Source organism: Piliocolobus tephrosceles, chromosome 15 (assembly GCF_002776525.5).
Source record: "Piliocolobus tephrosceles isolate RC106 chromosome 15, ASM277652v3, whole genome shotgun sequence".
Lineage (NCBI taxonomy): Eukaryota > Metazoa > Chordata > Mammalia > Primates > Cercopithecidae > Piliocolobus > Piliocolobus tephrosceles.
Genome location: NC_045448.1, coordinates 75,241,209 through 75,265,420, shown reverse-complemented (window position 1 = coordinate 75,265,420; position 24,212 = coordinate 75,241,209). Strand labels below are relative to the sequence as shown.

General features: G+C 41.7%; 2 protein-coding genes across 4 annotated transcripts in view; one reads left to right on the top strand and one right to left on the bottom strand.

Moving 5' to 3' along the window:
- SEMA4F (ssemaphorin 4F) overlaps positions 1 to 4,457 on the bottom strand; it is a 28,175-nt gene extending 23,718 nt beyond the window's left edge. The window contains exons 1-4 of one of the 2 annotated variants that reach the window (XM_023188024.2): positions 4,164 to 4,457; positions 1,997 to 2,148; positions 1,087 to 1,146; positions 759 to 857 (exon numbers count right to left, since the gene is read on the bottom strand). In XM_023188024.2, the coding sequence (XP_023043792.1) occupies positions 759 to 857; positions 1,087 to 1,146; positions 1,997 to 2,148; positions 4,164 to 4,308 (456 nt within the window). In that variant the 5' untranslated portion in view covers positions 4,309 to 4,457. The remainder of the gene's footprint in view (positions 1 to 758; positions 858 to 1,086; positions 1,147 to 1,996; positions 2,149 to 4,163) is intronic. The other variant, XM_023188025.2, reaches the window with a different exon arrangement.
- Positions 4,458 to 10,056: 5,599 nt separating this feature from the next.
- Positions 10,057 to 24,212, top strand: part of M1AP (meiosis 1 associated protein) — a 96,795-nt gene continuing 82,639 nt past the window's right edge. The window contains exons 1-2 of one of the 2 annotated variants that reach the window (XM_023188046.2): positions 10,057 to 10,115; positions 16,898 to 17,189. In XM_023188046.2, coding sequence (XP_023043814.2) covers positions 16,950 to 17,189 — 240 coding nt within the window. In that variant the 5' untranslated portion in view covers positions 10,057 to 10,115; positions 16,898 to 16,949. Of the gene's footprint in view, positions 10,116 to 16,897; positions 17,190 to 24,212 lie in introns of those variants that run through there. The other variant, XM_023188047.3, reaches the window with a different exon arrangement.

Genomic DNA, 24,212 nt, shown 5'->3' with positions numbered 1-24,212 from the left:
AACTGATGGGAAAAGCTGAGAGTTCAGAAACAGTCATCAGTCCCAGAGATTATGACTAGCCTAGATGTGATTAGGGATACACATGTCCCAAGCCTGCCTGTGTTTGAGGGTGGTGATGTCCAGACCTTCAGCAGCAATTAACAGATCTATAAGAAAACGTGATTGACAGAGTGCCCGCCCCGAAGGCAAGATCCAGAATATGGGGCCAGCAGATATTACATTAGTGGAAGTGACATCAGAAGCCATGAGAGGAGAGTCACAGCCCATACATAATGAGGTTGGCAGTGGAAGTAAGAGAAGGTGGTAAGATGCTATGAAGGGAAGTCACATGCTATGAAAGGAAGAAACAGACAATGGGCTGCACTAGTTAAGAAATGAACCCAGGCCACCTGGACAAAGCATGCACAGGGCAAGGGAAACATGAGTTTCTGGTTTCTGAAGTCTCTCCCTGGATTTGTTGTTTCCCCAGCCCAACCAGCATCCCTAACTTCTTTAACTATCCCACTACATCTCTCTTTACACTTTGTGTATCTTACCCTCTCCAGACAACCTCCCTTTCCCTCCCTCAGTGGTTTATACATACCCTCATCCCATGAGGACAGCCCCTACACCCAATGCTTATCATGCACAATGGTTGCCTTGACCATGCCCCCATCATGGTAGCTCACAGAAAACCCTTCCCATCCTCCCACCACCACCCCAAGTAACTCACACTGGTGCAGGCACCCTCTCCCTCTCCTCCCACCCCTGTCACTCACAATAACCCCGCACTTCGGATCAAAAGCGAAGGTGCCACAAGTGAGGAGGTGAGAGGCATTGGCAATGGCGAGAATCTGGACAAAATTGTGACATTCGTCCTGGGGGTCAGAGATGGTTAGAAAGAATCAGAAGCAGCAGGTACAAGGAAGGGTAAGGTAATGTCAGAACAGTCAGATGCAGCTTTGGGATCAGAGATGATGGATGATGGCATGGTGTTAAGAGTCTCTGCCTGGGCCCACTGGGATGGAAGCATTACAGGGGACTGAGAGTCAGGGCTGGGCCAAGGTCTCAACTGACACTCAAGACAAGACTCAGATTTACACCTACCTCTTTCTTGCCTTTCTTCCTACAGTTCTGTCTGTGAGCCTCAGGAACCATCCAGTCAATCTGAGAAAGGAGGAGTGATCATTTCACCCAGATTCCCCTGACATCAAACTCCCACAATGTTGGAGGAGATTAAACCTTCATCAGTTTGGGAACTTCAAAAGTCCGCCTAGAGCACTGTTTTTCAAATGGAGGTCCCCACCCATTAATGAGTAATAAAATCAATTCTGAAATCATGACCAACATCATTTTTAATGAAATAGAATATATCAAAATATAAGAGAGTAGATATTGTTTCAAGAAAGGCTTCTTTCAGTACATAACTGTGTACTAGGCCACAATACACAGTACACACCGAGTATCCCTTATCTGAAATGCTTGTGATCAGAAGTGTTTTACATTTCACATTTTTTCAGATTCGGGGATATTCGCAGAATACATACTGGTTGAGCATCCCTAATTTGAAAATCCAAAATCCAAAATGCTCCAATGAGCATTTCCTTTGAGTGCCATGTTGGCACACAAAAAGTTTCAGATTTTGGAGTATTTTGAATTTCGGATTTTTAGATTAGGGATGCTCAAACTGTATAGTTCTTAATAATGGTCAAAAAAATTGAAAGCTGTTTCCCTATTGTAATTTTAATGATCCCTCTGCCCATTGTCACCTGAAACCTGGTCACTGTGGTCTCCTCCCCATCATCATGAACCTCCTTCACATCTTCCCCAGTCACCCTGATCCCCTATACACTTAGCTAAGAAAACAAAGTGGATGATGTCTCCCAACTCACCCCCTCCTACTACCCCTGCTGTTACATCTTTAGTTATTATGAAATCCCCCCCACACACACTCATAAAATCATAGATTTAATCACATGCTATGGGGTCAGGGGTCCTTCCCTCTCTTGTCTCTCACCCTGCGGGGTCTCTCCCCTGAGAAGGGCAGAGATAAAGCGAAGATGGTGTCCCGGGCGCCAACGTAAAGTGTGTGGGAAGCAGGATCCACAAGGAGAACGGAGTAATTGTATGTCTGAGGGACAGCGAACCGGGTGAGATAGGAGTCAGCCTCTGGCAGGAAGACAGGAGAGAGTGATGTTAGCCATTGTTTCCTAAGGGTCAAGTCCACAAAAGCAAAACCAAAGGGGCCAATTTTTGTTTTCTTCCAAGTACCATTTATTTAGCAGCCATGGGGGAGAAACGGAGCCTTGACAAGTGAACCACAGATAGATGAGGCCAGAATATTTAGCACACAATCCAGTGGGTAAGTATGCTTTTTCTATAAAAACAGAGCACTAGCCAGACGCGGTTGCTCACACCTGTTATCCCAACACTTTGGGAGGCTGAGGTGGGTGGATCACTTGAGGTCAGGCGTTCAAGACCACCCTAGCCAACATGGTGAAATCCCATCTTTACTAAAAATACAAAAAATTAGCTGGGTATGGTGGCAGGCATCTGTAATCCCAGCTACTTGGGAGACTGAGGCAGGAGAATTGCTTGAACGCGGGAGGCGGAGGTTGCAGTGAGCCAAGATCACGCCACTGCACTTCAGCCTGGGTGACAGAGCAAGACTCCATTTCAAAAAAAAAATCTAAAACTCATATCAGCATTCAAAATTATTATCTATTTAAAGATTGGAATAAGTTGGCATGAATTTACCTTCCTAGCTCAACCTCTGGTTCTAGGGACCCTACCCCTGCACCAATACAACTCTGCTCTACCTGCTTCCTCTGCTCAGTACCCTCAAGAGGGTAGAATGGACACCAACCCATTCATTCCCAGATGTGCCGATGTCAGTCCCACCCACTCCATCCTCCCATACCCATACTTACCTCTGTGCTGTATCCTGCCCACTCTGTCACGCTCAGTATAAGCCCTGGATCACCTAACTTCTCCTCATATCCTCAACTCCGCTTCACCTTGCTTGCCATCTAGACATCTCTGGATGCCTGCACATCAACTCAGCCCGGCAATCTCAACTTACTTTGTGGCTACTGCTCGGTGCAAACTGAAACCCCAGGCTCTGGCCACAACTTCGCCTTCTGGAATCACAGCATTCCTATATGGCACTCGTCTGAGTTTAAACTCTAAACTACTATTAACCAGTCCAGAGTTGTTGCCAACAGGTGGTACTCTTGGCTTCACTGGTTCTGTCTGCCCAAGGTGCTGATAATACTCAATCCCCACTGAGAAAACAAGATCCATGGCCACGCTCATACCCACCTTAGCAGTCTAAAATGTGAATTGCCCCAATGATCACTTTTAACCTTGTGATGTCTCCTAGCTTCTTCCACATCTTTTCAAAGGATCATATCCCCCTTCTCTATTTTTCCTTCTGAAGACTTGAAAAACCATTTAAGCAGAACTTTACATCAACACATTGAATGGTTTACCAATATTCAATGTAGGGAATGGGCAGAGGCAGCAAGGAACGTTGAGGAATTTAGGAGAGTTCACGTGGATCCAATAATGGGAGAATGGGAGCTGGTGTCAGAGATGTTAGGGGAGCAGGAGGAGGGTTAGGAAGATTAGGGCTGTGAGAAGGGACAAGAGGCTCGGATGATGTGTAGAACTGATAGGGAAATGAATTGGAGAAGATGAAAATGCTGAGCTGGGGACTGGAATGGAAAGCTGGAGTAGAATGGGTCTGAAAGCAGAGTTGGCGTCAAGCTGGAATGATGGACCCAGGTGTGTGTGCGGGGAAACAGGGGACTAAGGGAGACGGAACTTCGAAATGAACGACCTCTGGCAGCCCCCACCCGAGCTCTGGGCCTCAGTGTCTGTACGGTGAGGACTGGACGCTACCGCGGTTCTGGGAATAGGGCCCGCTGGGGCAGCCTGGGCGTGTCGTGGGAGCCGAGGCGCGAGGCCCGGGCTGGGGATGCGGAGCTGCGGGGCGCGGCGGGGATGCAGAGGGGATGCGGTGAAGTGCGAAGGTCTCGCCCGTGTCCCGGCGGGGCGTGGGCGGCGTGGAACGCCATACACTACACCAGGCTGAGAGGCCCGGGTCCCGCCGCGCGGTCTGGGGAGCAGGTGGGTGTGGGTGTGGGCGCGAAGGGCTGAGGGCGTGGGCGCCCGCGCCTTACCAGAGATGGGAAGCGAGGTTCTGGGCACCGAGCGGGGGAAGCGGCCGGATACCGGGCCGCTCAGCACCGCCAGTAGCAGCAGAGAGAAGAGCGACGCTGTAGGCGGCCCGGGACCCGGGCGGGGCCGCGCATCAGAGGCCGGCATCTTTGGCTCCGCCTGGCCGCGGGTGCGGGGCAAGCTACTGCCTCTGCTTAGGGCCGCAGGGCTACCGGCCTCGGCCCCACTCGGGTCCCCTCGGCACGGTCCGGCTCGGCCTCAGGCTAAGGGATGAAACACAACCCGGCTCCGCCCCCTCAAAAAGGGGCCAATGGTCGGGCCGCCTTCTTCCTCCAGTCAATCGGGATTGAGTGGAGGCGGGGCTGAGGGGAGGACAGGCCTAACCCAGGCAGAGGCGGAGCTAGACCCAGGTGAAGGTGGGAGTTCTGCCTCGGCAGTCGGCTGGCTCTGCCACTCAGGGACCTCGAGTAGCGAGTCTGTTCCGGCCACTCCAAAAACTCAAATGCCCATAGCTGTACTCATAAGGAAAACTTACTAATAAGAGGACGTGGATACACGCACCAAGTTTCTCAAAATTAATACTTTGCAAGCATTTAAGGACAGCTGCTTATGTGCTGGGCAGGCACAGAGTAACGCCCGCACGAGCGTGCGCGCGCGCGCGCGCGCGCGCACACACACACACACACACACACACACACGATTGTGCAGAAAATACTAAAAATCACGGCCCTTGCCCTAGGGAGTTCACACTGTAGTGGGGCTTCCAAATGTAAACAAATAACTGCAAATAGATAATTGCAATACGAAGCAATGCATGTTTGCTATAATAACGTGCAGAAGGGCCAGGTTAGAAGAGGTGACATTTGAACTGAGTCTTCTAGGGTTGGTAGGACTTTGAGGGCGAGGAACAAAGACTGCCTTTGGGCATATCCACTTGGATATCCTACAAACAAGGCAAGCATAGGTCCTGAGCATAACTCACTATCTCCTCCATCCCAACCCTAGCTCCTTCTTCAGGCACTTAGTCTGCATTTAGCAGGTAATCTTTGCTTTCTCCTTTTTCACCCCCATTGTATTAGTTATCTAGGCTGCAAAACAAATGAAGAAATTAACCTCAGAATTTGGTGGCTTAAAACAAATACAAACAAAAGACATGGTCCCTGAATTCGAATTGCTTAGCCTAGAGGGAAAATCAGACATTTGAAATAAACTTTTATTATCTCTCACTGTTTCTCTGCGTCAGAAATATAGGAGTAGTTTAGCTAGGTGGTCTGGCTCCCAGTCTCTCACAGGATTACAGTCCAGATATCAAATGGGGCAGCAGTCCACTGAAGGCTTGCCTGGGGCTGGAGGATCCACTTCCAAGATGGCTGACTTTCATGCCTGCCAAATTGGTAGTGGCTGTTGGCAGTAAGTGAAGGTTGTTCTCCACATGCATTTCTCCATGGGGCTGCTTTAATGTCTTCACAAAATGGGGTGACTTCCTCCAAGCAAGTGATCAAAAAGAACAAGGCAAAAGAGCAAATGATATATTTGTGACCTAGCCTCAGAAGTAACACACAATCACTCTGCCATATTTTACTTGTCACACAGGCCAGCCCTGATGCACTGTGAAAGGGGACTTCATCAGGTGGTATACAGGGATTTCAGTGGGAACAAGGATTTCAGCCTCCTTTCTTGGAGACTAGCTACCACGCCCATATGTAAGAAGTCACTATGTCCTTATAAATCTGACTAAAAAATAACTTAAATCCATCCTTTTCTTTCCATTATCATCATAGTTCAGTACATCATCATCATTCACCTGGACTGTGTGATCATTCATTTAAAAAACAAAAACCTTACCTGCAATGCCTCCCCTTCCAGATTGCCATCAGGATAATCTTTCTAAAGTGCAACTACTAGTTCTAGTTTATTCTTTCAACAGTTATTAAGGGCCTACTATGTGCCTGGCATTTTACTAAGTACTAGAGATAAGAAGATTAAGACATGGTCCCTTGGCTGGGCATGGTGGTTCAGACCTGTAATCCTAGCACTTTGGGAGGCTGAGGCAGGAGTATCACTTGAAGACGAGTTCGAGACCAGCCAGGTCAACATAGTGAGACCCCGTCTCTGCAAAATAATAATAATAGCAAGGCCTGGTGGCACACACCTGTCATCCCAGCTACTTAGGAGACTGAGGCAAGAGGATCACTTGAACCCAGGAGTTCAAGGCTGCAGGGAGCTACGATCACACCATTGCACTCCAGCCTGCCTAAATAAATAAATAAATAAATAAATAAATAAATAAATAAGACCTGGTCCCTGATTTCAAGTTGCTTAGCCTAGAGGGAAAATCAGGCATTTGGGATCAGCACTTCAAATCTTCTCTCTGAAATCTTCCTTCTAAAACCAACCTCAACACAATGGAAGCCCCTGTCCACCCCCCTGCACCCCATCTGAGTTTCTTCCTCTAGCACCACTATATGCCTTTCCTAAGCTGCTTCTCATCAGTCTAGCCTAGGCCTTAGTCCCTTCTCTGAACATCATTTATTGGTTATTTTGTCTTTTGATTTTTTTCAAAAATCTTTTTCCAATTTTTTTGCATATGAAAAAACATACAATAAGAGCTTCATTTTACATTGCAACCTAATCACACTTAAGTACATGCATTCACGTACTCAATGTACATATTAGTGAGTTAAATTTTTAGTAAAGTCATACTTACATTATATTTACCTTTACTTCAGGAGCTAAATTCTCATTTTTTTTTTTCCTATCATGTTGCGTTTTATTCTACTCCATTTTTTAAAATGCTGGTTGCAGCCCACTAAATTGATTTTACTACTCATTAATGAGTTGAGATCCCCACTTTGAAAAAAAAACTCACTGTTCTATGTAGTCTCATTCCTACTAATTTAGTTAATAATGATTTTATGAATCTATATTTCCAGGCAATGTCTTTCTCTTCAGCTTCTGACACACACATCCAAGAGCCTAGTGGACATTTCCACACAGTGTAACCACAGGCATCTTGATTTAAACATGCCCAACACTGAACTGTCATCCCCAACCTCATAGCATCCTGGTAATTGTGTGGATGCTAAAACCAGTGTTCCCCATCTCTATACATAGTACTACTGTCTTTCCAGCTGTCTAAGCCAGAGACTTTGCATTCGTTTATTCAACAAGTATTCATTGAATGCCTACCGTGTTCTAGGCCCAGTCATTTTGGATTCCTCCTAATCAATTGAATCAATCACAAAGGCCTGTTAATTTTTAACTCCTAAATATTTCCTCCCACATCTCTGCGTCCCCTCTACCAACACCCTAATTCAAGCAACTATCTTCTCTTGCCTGGGCTACTTCCTAGTCTTATCCCTGTGCGCCGCTGCCACCACCCCAATTTTAGCCCACAATCCATTCCTTTTAAGTCAGGAAAGGCAGGGAGAACGTTCTCTCCAGTACACAAATCAGATCGTGTCGCTCTTCTGCTTAAACACTTCAGTTTATCTCCCCATTCTAGCCCACTCCATTTTTGCTACGAGATAAGGTCCAAAATCTTTAACATAGTCCACAGATCGTATATGTTCTGGCCCTTTGCCTAACTCTACTGCTTCATCTTTGCTACTCCTCTTCCACATACTATACTCCAGATTGGAGTATAGCTCAGCAAGACTGCTGGGGAATCATCAAGCCAATGTTGCCCATTAGAGGAGTGCTGTGTGAGGACTGCATTGTTTCCCAGGAATGGGTCTGCCTCAGTATCTTGACCACATTCAGTCAGTGGCTAGGAAGAGGGCCTCCATGGAAATGTGGCAGTAGATGTCTAAGGCAGCAGCTGATGCCCTTGGTCAGTTACACTCCTTGTAGTTTAAAGTCTGCAAGGTGCTTTCTCATGACCATTATAGTTTGTCACCCTCAGAAAACAATTCTTATGTCATAGTCTCCATTTCTGGTACAGTTCTTTGCATATTTTTAATAAATGCTATAGAGGGTACAGAAAGAAATTAATAGTAGGTAGGAGCAATAGGTGGTATGGTTTGGAGTGAGGCTAGTGCTCAAGTTTGAATATGTCCCCCAAAGTTCATTTGCTGGAAACTTAATACCCAATGGAACAGTGTTCAGAAGTGGGGCCTAATAAGAGGTGATTAGGTCATAAGGGCTCTACCCCCATAAATGGATTAATGTCATTATCTTGGAAGTGAGTTAGTTACTAAAAGGGTGGGTTTGTTGTAAAAGTGAGTTCAGCTCCCTGTTGCTGTCTTGCTCTTTTGTACTCCCTTGTCCTTCTGCTTTCTGCCATGGGATGACACAGAAAGAATGCCCTCACTAGATGTGGGATTCTCAACCTTGGAATTCCTACCCTCCAGAATTTAAGAATACATTTCCTTTATTTATAAATTACTTGTTCTGTGGTATTCTGGCATAGCAACAAAAAGGGGAGTAAGACAGTTAATGTTGGGGTTGAGCCTAGTAAGGTAGGTGGGGTCAGTTATAACGGACCCTTTAACCAAAAAGGAAACATAAGCCGTTTTTAAGACAAAGAATATGATCAAAATATTTTTACAAGGACAATTCTAACATCAGTGGAAAGGATAATCTGGAGATTAGAGACAGGAAGGCTAATTTGGACTATATGGGGGGAAAGAGCGATTGAGAAGCTACCCTTTCAACAGAAACACAGGAACTCTCTTGTGTATCAGATTATAGTGTTTAAAAAAGGACACAGGTTAAATAGTTCTGTTCTTACCCTGAGGAACAGTTGATAGGAGCAAAATGGTTTAGTGGGGCTAGAATACAAGCAGGCGACTCTTTTCCTGTTGAAACGTGTAACCTATCCTGTGCCACTCATTGAAATACTGTCCCACCCCACCTCCAACCTGCATCTAGGCAATGAATTGAGAAAATAATAATAATAAAGAAAACAAGGAAAACTGCTTGTACATTTCTAGCTTGGAACTAGCATTATCTTTCCCTCTCTGTGGACTAATTCAGAGAATTCCTTTTTAACCAGAGTTGAAGACCCAGACCAACCAACTGTTAAGGACCAGGACGCTTCTACCCCACCTGGAGTTCGTCAAAGGGACTACAGGAATCAACCTCAAATAAGCGAAAATGAATATGAAGAGAGGGACAGACCCTCTTGGAATACAGGAGTTTGAAAAGACTTAAAAGAACTTTCTGAAGGTAGCCTATAACTTCCATGAGGGCAGGGACCATCGTCTGTACATCCACTGTACTCCAGTCCTAGCACAGCGCACGGCACGTAATGTGCCCACAGATGTTTAGTGAACAAAAGAGCGACTGGCTGAAGGAAATGATGTGGAAGGGAAAAGTTAAAACCAAGAACACGGTCGGTGGGGGCGCTACTGGGATGTTTCAGGGAGGGAAGTGGTAGAAAAAGAAAAAATGTCAGGTTTAGCACAGTATTTCCAAGAAATAGACAAAATTCTACCTAAGGGACAAAGAAGGACTGTTCTCAGGGCGTCTAGGGACTTGGAGACCGTTTTCCTGAAGCGTCACCTGAAGCGCTCCCTGAGGCGGCCGGGCCCCGCCTTGACCGCAGTGAGACTCGCACCCAGCCCCGCCGGCCTGAGTGGGGCGCCTCCGAACGCGCAGGCGCACGCTGAGAGCCGGGAGGACCAGGTGAGTACGCCTCAGTCTTCCGAAGACAGGGCCGCTTCTCCACGCCTCGGGGAGGGAGGGCAGCTGAGGGCAGCCAAGAGCAGCGGGCACCACTTCTCAGGCTGGGCGTGAGCAGAGCTCCGGCCAGTCCCCAGGCAGGTGTTGGCTGCGCGGGCAGTGACGAGTGCTGGGGCAGGACTGACGCCCAGAGAGAGGCTCCGAAATCGCTGTCGGGTCATCCCTCCGCATACTGTTCTGGGCGGCCAGGCCTGCGCGGAGTCTGGGCCGGGAGCTTCCTCCGCGGGACCCCCAGGCCCGAGGGCCAGGCTGCTGATCCATCAGGCACGGTAGGCCCCATGCCGAGGGACCACGAGGCTTCAGGGGGCCACGATATTTTTTTTTCTTCTGGTTTTGCTTTGTTTTTGAGACGGAGTTTCACTCTTGTCGCCCAGGCTGGAGTGCAATGGCGTGATCTCGGCTCACTGCAACCTCTGCCTCCCGGGTTCAAGCGATTCTCCTGCCTCAGCCCCCCGAGTAGCTGGAATTACAGGCTCCCGCCACCACGCCCTGCCAGTTTTTAATATTTTTAGTAGAGACGTGGTTTCACTATGTTAGCCAGGCTGGTCTCGAACTCCTGACCTCGTGATCCGCCCACCTAGGCCTCCCAAAGTGCTGGGCTTACAGGCGTGAGTCGCCACGCCCGGCCACGAGAATGTTTTCATTTCGTTTAAAGTGAACCCGTAAAGTCAAATAAAGTGTTTTGATTTTTTTCTCACATCAGGAGGGGGAAATGAGATTTTTAGGGCCTACAAAATCCATTAACTTCTTTTAATCTTTTTTTAATGGAGGAAGGGGCCCACGAAATCTTTAATGGGGCCCTGCCAGAGGGAGAACCATTGAATCATTTATCACGTGACAAAGTGAACGAGGGCGTGTAAAGGGGCCCTAACCTAGAAAGCTCAGCACGGAACAGAACATACACCGAGGGAGACACAGCGAGAGGCCGATCTGTGAGAGGTGGATCTCCCGGGTTGCGAGCAGGGGAGGGCCTGGCGTGAGGATGGAGATTTGGGCAGAAGGCACAAGCAGAACTTTAGGACCAGCGTAAAGAATTTGGATTTTGTTTCCAGTGGTGTAATTGGAAGTCCTTGGAGGGTTTTTAGTTTGGGTGTAACTTGGTGGTTTTGGGTGGTTCAAGGCCCAGTTCCAGTTTTAAACAGTTTGCAGGGAGAAATCATTAAGCGAGTGTTCTTGGCAAAAGTGGAGAGTGTAGGGTCAAAATAAGGTCAGATCCTGTTTAGTACTATGCCCAGACACATCAGATGCATGAATTGATGATGTTTGAGGATGTAAGGAAGACAGCTGCCTCTTACCTCATTTAAAATACAGTCTTCCAATTGCACATTAGTGTGGGATTGAAAAATGACTGCAAGCTGAAACCATTCAAAGAGATCTTAAACACCAATGGGAAAAATTACAGTTGTTCTATAACCTTGAAAAATTGTCAAAACACTAAAACTTTCTTACTAAATGTATAGGGAAATGTAAAACAGTAAAACTTTCATACACTAACTTAAAGCATTAGAAACGTTGAGAGCTAAAGTGTTTTGTTGAAAAAAAAAACTTATCAAGAGTAGTTTGAACAGTACTTGTTTGCTTCTCATAGTAAAACTTGTGAGAGCAAACATTTTTTGTGTGTCTTGGCAAACTGTCATACTTCTTTCTAAGTTTGGGTCGGTTTCCTACATTTTATCCTTTGTACCTTCAATTTTGTAAAATATCTCTGAAAGTTTCTTTAATAATGAAGCTTTTTGCCAGTGACCCTTTCTGTAGGACGTTTTCATCCTTTTCATCACAATGACTTTCCTCAAGTATGTTGATAAGTTTGCCTTCTCGAAATTCCTCTGGCTGCTTCTCTAGAGTCTATCAACTGGAGGCAGTGTAAACACTGTCATAGTCAGCTGTTTCTCCTTTAACTCCACTTATGTTAGATTCAGATTTCACTCTCAGCATTATCATTTTTTATTTCTTTGCTGCACTTTTTATTGGCTGGTTTCCTCCTTCAATTTTCATTTTTGTAAAACATCACGTGGGCTTATCATTAGGAGACAAGGAGGCGACACAACTATGCACTTTGCTGTCTGCGCTTTAACCGAATAACGGATCTGCAGTGACCAGTCACCAAAAGACTTTGAAAGAAGTGATATAATTAATTACTGATCATGATGCACTGATCACTATATTATATCAGTACACGATATCAGTATACTATACTATCAATACTGATAACTATAATAATTTGTGAACTGAAGAGCTAGATACTACTTTATGTAATTACAGTTAATATTCCATGGTAACTGAAATTTGAACTGTGTTGTTGGAGAACTGGTGTTAATTAACTAAACTGTAGTAACTGAAATCTATATACTGGAACCATGCAAAATGAAGACCGCCTCTACTTTAAAATGACATTTTCAGAAGTGAGAGATGGAGATGGATAATTAAATTTAATTATACATTAAATAAGGCCTCTAACTGCCTATTTGTGTGAATTTCTCTGTGTCAGCTTCAAGTTCAGCATTCCATGTAGAAATTGGCCCCATGTACTTAAAGTACAGTTTAAAAATATGTGCTTTCTTGGCAAATACATTAGTAATTGATTTGGATTTCTGGTTCAAGATAACTTTCAACAGATTAGCATATTCATTCATTTATTTTTCTAGCTGTATCCAGCACATAATTGGAACTCAATTTTTTAAAATGTTGAATGAACAAATGCTGACTTCCACCATTCAAAAAGGGAAGTTTGAAGTGAATAACTTCACAGATTCATCTGGGGAAATACATCTATCTATGTATTCTTAGATCATTTTTAAAGATTCTAAATTCCAAAGTGTTTCTGAAAATTATCGTAATTATCTTTCTCTTGGTCACAGAGGAAATTAAAGAAGCTTTAATTTTCCCTACATTCTTTAGCTAAAAACAATTATATAGAATGATTTTAGTTCTCAGAGGTGGGGACATATTTTTTAGCTATCTTTTTTATCATGTTTCTTTTATGTTTTCTTTTGATTGTCCTAATGTTCTTTTAAAAATATTTTTATTATTAAATATAACATATATACAGAAAATGTCATAAAACATGAATGTATAGTTTAATAGTATAAAGTGAACACCCGATATCCACAATAAAGATCAAGAAATAGAACATTAGGCTGGAAATGGTGGCTCATCCCGTAATCCCAGTACTTTGGGAGGCCAAGGTGGGAGTTATCGCTTGAGCCCAGGAGTTTGAGACCAGCCTGGGCAACATGGCAAAACCCTGTCTCTACCAAAAAAAAAAAAACACAAAAATTAGCGAGGCATTGTGGTGCATGCCTGTAGTGCCAGGTACTTAGGACACTGAGGTGGGAGGATCACTTGAGCCTGGGAGGTGGAGGTTGCAGTGAGCTGAGATTGGGCCACTGCTGCACTCCAGCCTAGGCGATGGAGTAAGACCCTGTGTCAAAAAAAAAAAAAAAAAATTTGAACATTACCAACACCCTGGGACCCCCTTCTTTTGTCTCTTCTCATCATAATGCCTTCATTCCTTCCTAGGGAAAAGCACTACTGTCATTTTTGTGATAATAATTTCTTTGCTTTTCTTTATAGTTTTATCACTGTGTATGCTTCTCTAAACAATATAGCTACTTTTGCTTATTTTTAAAATCTATGTAGATGAAATCATGCTACATGTGTATGTATTCTTTGTGTCTTGCTGCTTTTACTCAATGTTATGTTTCTTAGAATCCCACGTTGCCACATGCAACTGTAGTTCATTCATCTTCATTGCTGTGTGTGGAAATATACTATGATTTATCCATTTTAATGTAGATCGACATTTGTGTTTTTTTCAGTTTTGGGCAATTGTGAATAAGATTGTTACTAATAGTCTTTGGCTGCTATGATCTGACTTTTTTTCATGTATCCTGGTATATATGATTATTTAAAGATTATATGATTAAGAACAAAAAATCCAAAAAGTTCTACAGATAAATTATTATAATTAGTAGGAGAGTGCAGCAAGGTTGTTAAATATAAAATCAATATACAAAAATTAATTATAGCTGGGCACAGTGGTTCATGCCTGTAATCCCAGCGCTTTGGGTGGCAGAGCTGGTTGGATTGGTTGAGCTCAGAAGTTCAAGACCAACCTGGGCAACATAGCAAGACCCCATCTCTATAAAAAATTGTTTAAATTAATTATATTTTTATACATTAGCAACAAACTAAAAATGAAATTTAAAAAGATGAGAAAGGGAGAGAAACTTTGTCATCGGTAGTTCTTTGAAATGTAAATTAATATTTAAAAATTAACAGATCCCTAAGACTAAAATTTGACGACAAGGAGATCTTTTGGGAAAAGTTATAAAGCTGTAGATTATCTTAGATTTTCTATGTACACAGTCATTGGCACACAATGACAGTTTTCTTTCTTCCATTGCAATGCCTTTTATTTATTTGTCTTACCTCATTACTACCTTCACTATAATGCTGAATAGAAGTGATGATAGCATGCTCCTTCTCTTGCATGGAAAGCTTTCAACATATCACCATGAAGAATGATGTTTGCTCTCCATTTTTGTAAATACATTTTATCAGATTATTCCTATCATCTATTCTTACTCAGTCTTTATCATGCACAAATGTTGGGTTTTAAACAGAGGCTTTTTTTTGCACCTATTGGGATGATCATATCATTTTTCTCATTTACTTATTTAATGTGATGAATGATGTGATTGATATTCTAATGTTATGTCAACCTTATGTTCTTGGGATAAACTCAACTTGGTCCTGCTGTTATTCTTTTTATATATTATTAGTTTCAATCTCTCTCTATTTTATTTAGCATTTTTACAAGTTTATGGGTGAGATTATCCTATAATTTTTTTTCTTATTACACCTTTATCTGGTTTCACTTTCAAAGGTTGTGCTAACCTTATAAAATTAATTGAGGAGGCCAAGTGCCGTGGCTCATGCCTATGTAATCCCAGCACTTTGGGAGGCCAAGGCGGGCAGATCACCTGAATTCAGGAGTGTGAGACCAGCATGACCAACATGGAGAAACCCTGTCTCTACTAAAAATACAAAATTAGCCAGGCATGGTTCCACATGCCTGTAATCCCAGCTATCCAGAAGGCTGAGGCAGGAGAATCGCTTGAACCCAGGAGGTGGAGGTTGCAGTGAGCCGAGATCATGCCATTGCACTCCAGCCTGGGCAACAAGAGCGAAACTCCATCTTAAAAAAAAAAAAAAAAAAAGATTAATGAGGGGTTTTCCTTCTTTTTTTTCTTTTTTTTTTTTTTTTTTTTGAGACGGAGTCTTCTCGCTCTGTCGCCCGGGCTGAAGTGCAGTGGCCGGATCTCAGCTCACTGCAAGCTCCGCCTCCCGGGTTTACGCCATTCTCCTGCCTCAGCCTCCCCAGTAGCTGGGACTACAGGCGCCCGCCACCTCGCCCGGCTAGTTTTTTGTATTTTTTAGTAGAGACGGGGTTTCACCGTGTTAGCCAGGATGGTCTCGATCTCCTGACGTCGTGATCCGCCCGTCTCGGCCTCCCAAAGTGCTGGGATTACAGGCTTGAGCCACCGCGCCCGGCCTCCTTCTTCTGTTCTTAAAATAATTTAAGATTGAAATTCTTGGCTGGGCACAGTGGCTCACACCTATAATCCCAGCACTTCAGGAGGCTGAGGTAGGTGGATCACTTGAGCCCAGGGGTTTGAGACCAGCTTGGGCAACATGGCAAGACCCCATCTCTAAAAAAAAAAAAAAAAAAAAAAATTGAAATTCTTGATCTTTGCAAGTTTGATGGAGCTCATCAGTGAAATCATCTGGTCCTCTGACTTACTTTGTGGGAAGATATTTGATTACTGATTACATTTCCTTAATAGTTATAGAGTATTTAGGTTTCTAAAATTTCTTTGGTTTGGTTAGATACATTTTTCTAGGAATTTGTCCATTTTATCAAACTTATTAGGATAAAGCTATTCATTATGTCCTCTTATAACCCTTTTCATGTTTGAGCATTTGTAATGATGTCCCTTTCTCATTCCTTATATTGGTTCTTCATTCTCATTTGTTCTCACTTCCTAATCTGAATCCTGGGGATAAGTATAAGTAGCCAGTAAAGAAAGAAGGCGGGAGTATTGGAGGCAGAGAAGCAGCATGAGCAAATGCACTAAAGCGAATATATTTGGTATTATTTCCATGAAAACCTTGAGGTGAAAAACAGTTTTTAATGAGGCTAACAATCAAGTAATGACAGATCTCAAAGAGAGTTTAAATTTTACCTTATAAGAGATTCAGACAACCAAAGAATTTAATTAAGGAGAAATGTAGTCATATTTTCATTTTTAAGAATTATTCGTTAGGTACTAAACACACATATACTAGGCATTGATGAATAAAATCAGCAAGACAGGTTCTCTACCCTTGGAAAGGTTACAATATAGTGGGAGAGGGAGTCATAGAAACAAATTATAATAGAGTGCAATAAATGCTAATAAAGAAACAAAGTTTATGAGGGCAGATAGCTTACTTTGAGACAGAAGCTTGAGTTTTTTGGTGTAACTTTTGATTAGTTCCACTCAGCATCTCTAAACATTCTCAGGCTTATATTATAGGCAGACATCTAGATCTCTTGGGAGCTGTTAAAATAGGATGACTTGGGCTGGGTGCGGTGGCTCACGCCTGTAATCCCAGCACTTTGGGAGACCGAGGCAGGTGGATCATGAGGTCAAGAGATCAAGATCATCCTGGCCAACATGGTGAAACCCCATCTCTAAAAATACAAAAATTAGCTGGGTGTGGTGGCACGTGCTTGTAATCCCAACTACTCAGGAAGCTAAAGCAGAATTGCTTGAACCTGGGAGGTGGAGGTTGCAGTGAGCCGAGATCATACCACTGCACTCTAGCCTGGTGACAGCAGGAGACTCTGTCTCAAAAAAAAAAAAAAAAAAAAAAAGGATGGCCTGGACAAGCTTTAGTACCCAATCTGACTCCTTTCTGGATTGTTTCCCTCAACCTGCGTTTTATATTTCAACAGAGCACACACAATTCAGTTTGAAAACCAGTGGTTTCTCCTTCCCTATAGGTGTAAACAATATCCAGCTGGTGGCTACAGTTCCGCCTCTGGTTTTGCTGCCATGCATCCTGGGCGAACTACTGGTAAAGGGCCCTCCGCTTACACTCAGATTGACCAGCAACCTCCACGGCTTCTCATTGTGCACATTGCTCTACCGTCCTGGGGTGACATCTGCGCCAACCTCTGTGAGGCTCTGCAGAACTTCTTTTCTCTAGCCTGCAGCTTGATGGGCCCCAGCCGCATGTCCCTGTTCAGTTTGTACATGGTACAAGATCAGCATGAGTGCATCCTCCCTTTTGTGGTATGTATATCTATATTTATTCATTTTATCCTGAAAGGAAATACAGTGGTAAGGTTTCTGGAATAGAGATCACAGTTATTAATACTTACAACAATAACCCCACTACTTCTCCACACACTATAGCCCCCGAGTGACACCATGAGAGCCAGAGGACATCCTGCATATATAGGGGTATGCACTGTTGAAGAGAAACCCCAAAATTACTAATCTGGGAGTATAAATAGGCTACAAGCTGTCCCTTTCCACTCCAGAGAGAGGGAGAGAAACCTTGACATTGACAGACGTTTGAAATGTAAACAACTGACTCCTTTTATGCCCTTTGAAATGTAAACACACAAAGAGGGAAGCCTCTAAATCTCTTCTGAGGTCTCTGGCTATTCAATCATCTTTTAAATTCCAAGACTTGCCCTTTAACCCAGGTACCAGTTTTCTTTGCTCAGAAAGCCCTAACTATGCAAAAACATGAAAATATTTTTTCTACATTCCACATAGACTCAGGTGAAACTGCCCCCTAGGGTTATGGAAGGCAATCACTGGGCCGGGGCAGTGTTTTTACAAAGCTCCTTTATACATAAACAATTATCTATGCTCCTCCTCAAAATTTCAATCTTCCCTTTCTCCCTTGTATAAAATTCAGAATCATAGCGATGAGAAAGACTTCCAGAGGTTCTATGCATCTCCTTCCTTGAGGTAGCCTTGCTGCTAATATATGTTATCAAACAGATGTAAGTCTTATTTAAGATTTCCAAAAGAGGAAATTTCATAAATCCATTGCTGAATTATGTAAGTAATATATGACTGGAATCTATTTATTTTTTGATTAATGCCTTAGTTTCCCTCATTGGAAGTGGAATGATAACATCTCTGTTGATACTATAAAGAATGAAAATAATATATATTACGCTATGCTTCCTGAGTTAGAACCTACCCTGGTTGCTTTGACACAACCTTAGGCTTACAACTCACGGTTTATTTCTTGACAAAAGTCACACAGGGAAAGTTTTGAGTATAAATGCTCCAAGTGCTAAGTGTGGGGATTTTGTCTGTGCATTGTTACTTAGGCTGGGTTGGGGATGGGAAAAGGATAAAATTATTTTAAAAATTCAACTGATCCTTTCTACGGTTTGAGCATAATTTGGTACCTCTATTCATTATTTATTGCTGTGTAACAAATTATCCCAAAATGTAGTGGTCTAAATTAATAAACATTATCTCATAGTTACTATGAGTTAGGAATTCATAAGTGGCTTAGGTAGATCAGGCTTGGGGTCCCTCATGAGGTTGTGACCAAGATGTCAGTCATCTGAAAGCTTGATTGAGGCTGGAGGATCCAGTTGTAAGATGGCATATTCACTTAGCTGTTGGCAGAAATTCTTATTTCCTGACTACTTGGATCTCTCCAAAGGACTGCGTGAATGTCCTTAATTTGTGGCAGTGGGCTTCTCCCAGAACAACTGATCCAAAAGAGAGGGAGACCAATGAAGAAGCCAAAATATCTTTTCTGTCTTAGTCTCAAAAGTAACATGTCACTTCCTGCACATTCTGTTCATTGGAAGCAAGTCACTGTTCTACCCTATGTAGAATAACTGCAAGCAGATTTACCCTCCTGCCTAAAACAATAAAAAAAAACTGGATAAAACCTATGAAAAACACTTTTCAAAACAGTGGACATCACGCAGCAAAGAACAAAACCCCCAGGAGACAGGAAGTAAATGAGGTGGGACTTAGAATTGTCCCAGCTTGCAGATCACCTGAGGTCAGGAGTTCAAGACCAGTCTGGCCAACATGGTAAAACCCCGCCTCTGCAAAAATACAAAAATTAGCCAGACATGATGGCAGCTGCCTGTAATCCCAGCTACTTGGGAGGCTGAGGCGGGAGAATCGCTTGAACCCAGGAGGCGGAGGTTGTAGTGAGCCGAGATTGTGCCACTGCACTCCAGCCTGGACAACAGAGCAAGACTCCGTCTCAAAAAAAAGAATTGTCCCAGCTTACTGCCTTAAGAAAGTTTCCAAACCACAATGCAGAGAGGGAGAACCTAGGGGTGGGTGCCAGTGGTTTCCTTGAGTCAAGGATATGGATCTGGGACTTCAGGGAGACCAAGTTATTAATAGCTAGAGGAGAAAGAGCTACATAGAGGAAAGGAGAGAGCTACATACAGAACTCTATAAAGACCCGAAGAGGGTCCCCCTTGAGTATTCAGCAGAGTACTGATCAGTACATGCACATGAGGAAACTACCCAAGGCCAAAGAAGGAGCCACCCTAAAAGACTAGAGACAATGGTGCCTGATACTCACAACTGGAATAATACCTGTTTTCATCAGCCAAGCTGGAAATCCTCATAATTCATGATACATTGGGTAGAGGACTCAAAAAGATCTTGCCTTAATAGTAGGGCATAAAATAGCCCAAGACTTAGTACTGCGCAAGACTACCTAACATAACACAAGATCCTAAGTGTCAAACTGTTTCCAGGTAACAACTATCCCAGAACAAAGCTCAAGAATATTTATAGAAATACAAAACTATCTAGCACCCATTAAGGTAAAATTCATACTGTCTGGCATTCAATTAAAACTTAAATAGGCATGCAAAGAAGCAGGATTTTATGACTTATGAAGAAATTATTAATCAAAGCTGACCCAGAAGTAACATAAATGTTAGAATTAGCAAATGAGGACATTAAGACAATTGTTGTAATTGGGTTCCATGTGTTCAAAAAGCTAAGTGGAGATATAGAAGATATTTTAAAAGTTCCAAATCAAACTTTTAGAGAGGAAAACTACAATTTCTGGCATGGAAAATACACTAGATGGGATTATTGGCAGATTAGGCATTACGAAAGAAAAGATCAGTGAACATGAAGACATGGGAATAGAAACTATTCAAAATGAAACACAGAAAGAAAATAATCATTTTTTTAAATGAATAGAGCATAATTGAGCTCTGGGACAACTTCAAGCCATCTAATATATGTGTAATTAAAGTCTCCAAAGGAGCGGAACAGGGGACAGAAAAAATACCTTTAAAAAATGGCCAGAATGTTTCTAATTTTGATAAAAAACTCCAAACCCACAAATTTAAGCAATCATTGAATGCCATGCACAAGAAACATAAAGAAAACTACATTATGGCACATCATATAAAAACTATTGTTAAAGATGAAATCTTGAGGCTGAGCATGGTGACTCACACCTATAATCTTAGCACTTTGGGAGGCTGAGGCAGGAGGATCACTTGAGCCCAGGAGTTTCAGATATATGTAGAGGAAATACCTAAGACAATTATATTATAAACAAAGGAGGGGAAAGTGATATAAAGGGAGCTAAGGTTTCTACACTTCATTTGAACTGGTAAGATGTTGGCACCAGTTGACTCTTGTTAAGTTTCTGTGTACAATATGATAATTAGGGCCACCACTAAAAAACCTATACAAAGAAATACACTCAGAAACACCATAGATAAATAAAAATAGAGTATTTTAAAAATATTCCAATAGCCCATTGGAAGGTATATAAAAGAAAACAAAGAAACTAAAAACAGAGGGAACAAGCAGGAAACAACAAATAAATTGGCAGGCTAACATATCAATAGTTACATTAAATGTGAGTGGCCTAAAAACGTCAATTAAAAGAGCTTGGCAGAGTTAATTTTTTAAATGACCCAACTATATCCTGTCTAAAAGAAACTAACTTCAAACACAATAAATGTAGGCTGAAAGTAAAAGAATGGAAAGGGATATATCATGCAAACATTAACCAAAACAAAGCAGGAGTGGCTTTATTAATATATCAGATGAAACAGATTTCAGATCGAAGAATACCAGGTACAGAGAGGGACATTAGACAATGATGAAAAGGTCAATCCACCAAGAAGATACAGAAATCCTAAATGTGTATGCACTAAACAGCAGAAACTATAAAATATGTGGAGCAAAAATTGATTGATCTAAAAGAAGAAATAGGTAAATCCACAATTATAGTTAGATTCAGTGTCCCTCTTTCAACAATTGTAGAACATCGATAAGGATACAGAAAAACATCAGCCAACAGGATCTAATTGACATTTATATAATATTCCACCCAACAACAAGCAGAATGCACATTCTTTTCAAGCACCTATGGAACATTTGCCAAACTAGACCATACCATGGGCCATGAAGGAAAGAAACTTAAATTTTAAAAATTGAAATCATACATAGTATATTCTCTGACACAATGAATCAAGATAAAAATCTATAACAGAAACATAACAGAAAAATTCCCCCAAACACTTGGAAACTAAACAACACACTTCTAAATAATCCATTGGTCAAAAAGCAATATGTCAAGGGAAATTTTAAAAGACAACAACATTGAACTAAAGGTAAATGAAAATACAAATATCAAAATTTGTGGGATGCAGCTAAAGCAGTGTTGAGAAGGACATTTATGGCACTAAAATGCTTACATTAGAAAAGAAAAAAGTCAAATCAGTAATATAAACTCCCACCTCAAGAAACTAGAAAAGGAAAAGCAAAATGAACTCAAAACAAGCAAAAGGAAGGAAATAATGAAGAGCAAAAATAAGTGAAATTGAAAACATAAAATAGAGAAAATTAATGAAAAGTAGTTGATTCTTTGAAAAGATCAATAAAATTAACAAACCTCTGGCAAGAATGACAAGGAAAATAGAAAAAGAAAATATAAATTACCAATATCAGGAATGAAACAGGGGAGTGTCATTATAGGCCCTTGTTATTCCAAAGGATAATAAGAGAATACTACAAATACCTTTACATACATAAATCTAACAACTTAGATGAAATGGACCAGTTCCTTGAAAAGCACAAACTATCACAATTGCCCAATATGAAACACATAGCTTGAATGACCCTATAACCATTAAAGAAATTGAATTCATGATTTTTAAATTTCTGAAAAAGAAATCTTCAGACCCAGATGGTTTTATTGAAGAATTCTACTAAACATTTAAAGAAAAATAACATCAATTCTACATAATCTCTTCCAGAAAATATAAAAGAAGGAAATACTTCCCAACTCATTTTATGAGGCTATTTTTTATCCCAAAAATAGACTAAGACAGTACAAAAAAAGAAAACCGAAGACCAATATCCCTCATGAACATAGATCACATAAAACTTAACAAAATATTAAAAAATAGAATTCAGCAATTAAAAAGAATTATACACCATAACCAAGTAGAACTTATTTCAGGGATGCAAAATTGATTCAATATTTGAAAATCAACCAAAGTAGTACACCATATTAAAAAGCTAAAGAAGAAAACCATGTGATTATATCAATTGAAGTAGAATAAGGATTTGACAAAGTTCAACACCCACTCATGATAAACCTACAGCTAATGCCATATTTAATCGTGAAAGACTGAATGCTTTCCTGCTAAGATTGAGCCAAGACAAAGATGTCTGCTCTTAGTACTCCTCAGCATAGTACTAGAAGTCCTAGGCAGCACAATGAGGTAAGAAAAGGGAATAAAAGGCATGCAGCTTGGACAGGAAGAAGTAAAATTGTCCCTATTTGTAGATGATGTGATGGTCTATTTAGAAAATCCAAAGAATTTTGTATTACCCTTTGAGGAGAAGTATGTAAAAGAATTTGTAAACATATTTAAAACCACCATGGTTCCCTTCTGGTGATATACCAACACCTTAAGTCACGTGGTAAGAGCCTGGATTTCTGAGAGGGAGCTCAATCCTCAGGTAATTCCCATTGGTAGTTTTGCCCTTACGAAATTGCCTCTATAGTAACCACCAACCCTCTTATTACAAATATACAAGACATTTGTTGGTCATTTTCAGACACTCAATTCAGAGAAATCGCTCTATTTGCTAATATGTTAATAACATTAAGCAGATATTATGGAGTGCTTACTGCATACATGGCATCATGCTAAATGTTTTTTCCATGACTTTCACTTTTATCCTAATATATGTTTGCTTATTGATGTATGTATTCGATGTGGCTTTTAAAATCTATTGTTATCTTTTAGCTTATAACTTTAAAAAGTATTTTAGATTTTATTTTCCTTTTTAATTGAGTATTTATATAAGGAGCTGTTAAGTCAGTCAAATTGCTAGGAAGAAACAGATAGATGGCACATTCAAACCAAATAATTTTCAAAGAAATATAGAAGGGAATATTTACATAGGTGTGGGGAGAGTTTAGATGGTGCAATAGGCATACCACCTCTAGGACTGAAGAGGAGGGAACTGTTTGAAGAGGGCTGCCTGACAGGATCTTTGGCCTTTATTAAAGAAAAAGTTATTCACGACACTTGTTAAATTATGGTAAGAAATACCTTATTGAGGACGAACACGATAGGTATGTTGTTATGATCCTAAATAAAGGGACCATAGCATTGATCCCTTGGAAATCCATTGATGGGTATAAGGACCATGACAATGGAATGTTGCAATGGGAAAGAGAGATTGGGCTCAATTCTGAATATGGTACAAGCAAGTGGGAATATATAGCCAAGGAGTGTATGGGGATCAGTGGATAGATAATTACTAAGAGGAAACATCAGGGGTAATGGGAATTCTGGCTAAACTGACTTACAGGATTCTTGCTGAAAACAGGCCAGGGTGATCAGACATCACCTGGGGGATAGTGCAGGATGAGGAACCCAGTCAGATACTGAGAATTATCAGACATTACGAATAGGGGACTCTCGCCAAACTGACTTAGCAGGGTTCTTTGCTAAAACTAAATTTTATAAGGAAGTGCACAGATGGGCCTAAGAAAAGGTTTAGAAGCCTGACTAAAGTTTGGTCAAGCAAAGAATCATGTTGCCTTCAGAAGAAGGACGCAGCCATCCTGTGGCAATCTCTTGAGGAGGAAGCCAGGAGATGAAATACCCTGACCTCACTTTCCTCCCACATGCAGATCTCCTGCTGGTGCCTGCCATTGGCCAAAGCCAGCTGGAAGCAAGAGTGTGAATGACCTCATTGAATCAGTCCCTATGGATCACCTCCCTAGGGCACAAAATAGTGTAGAGAAAA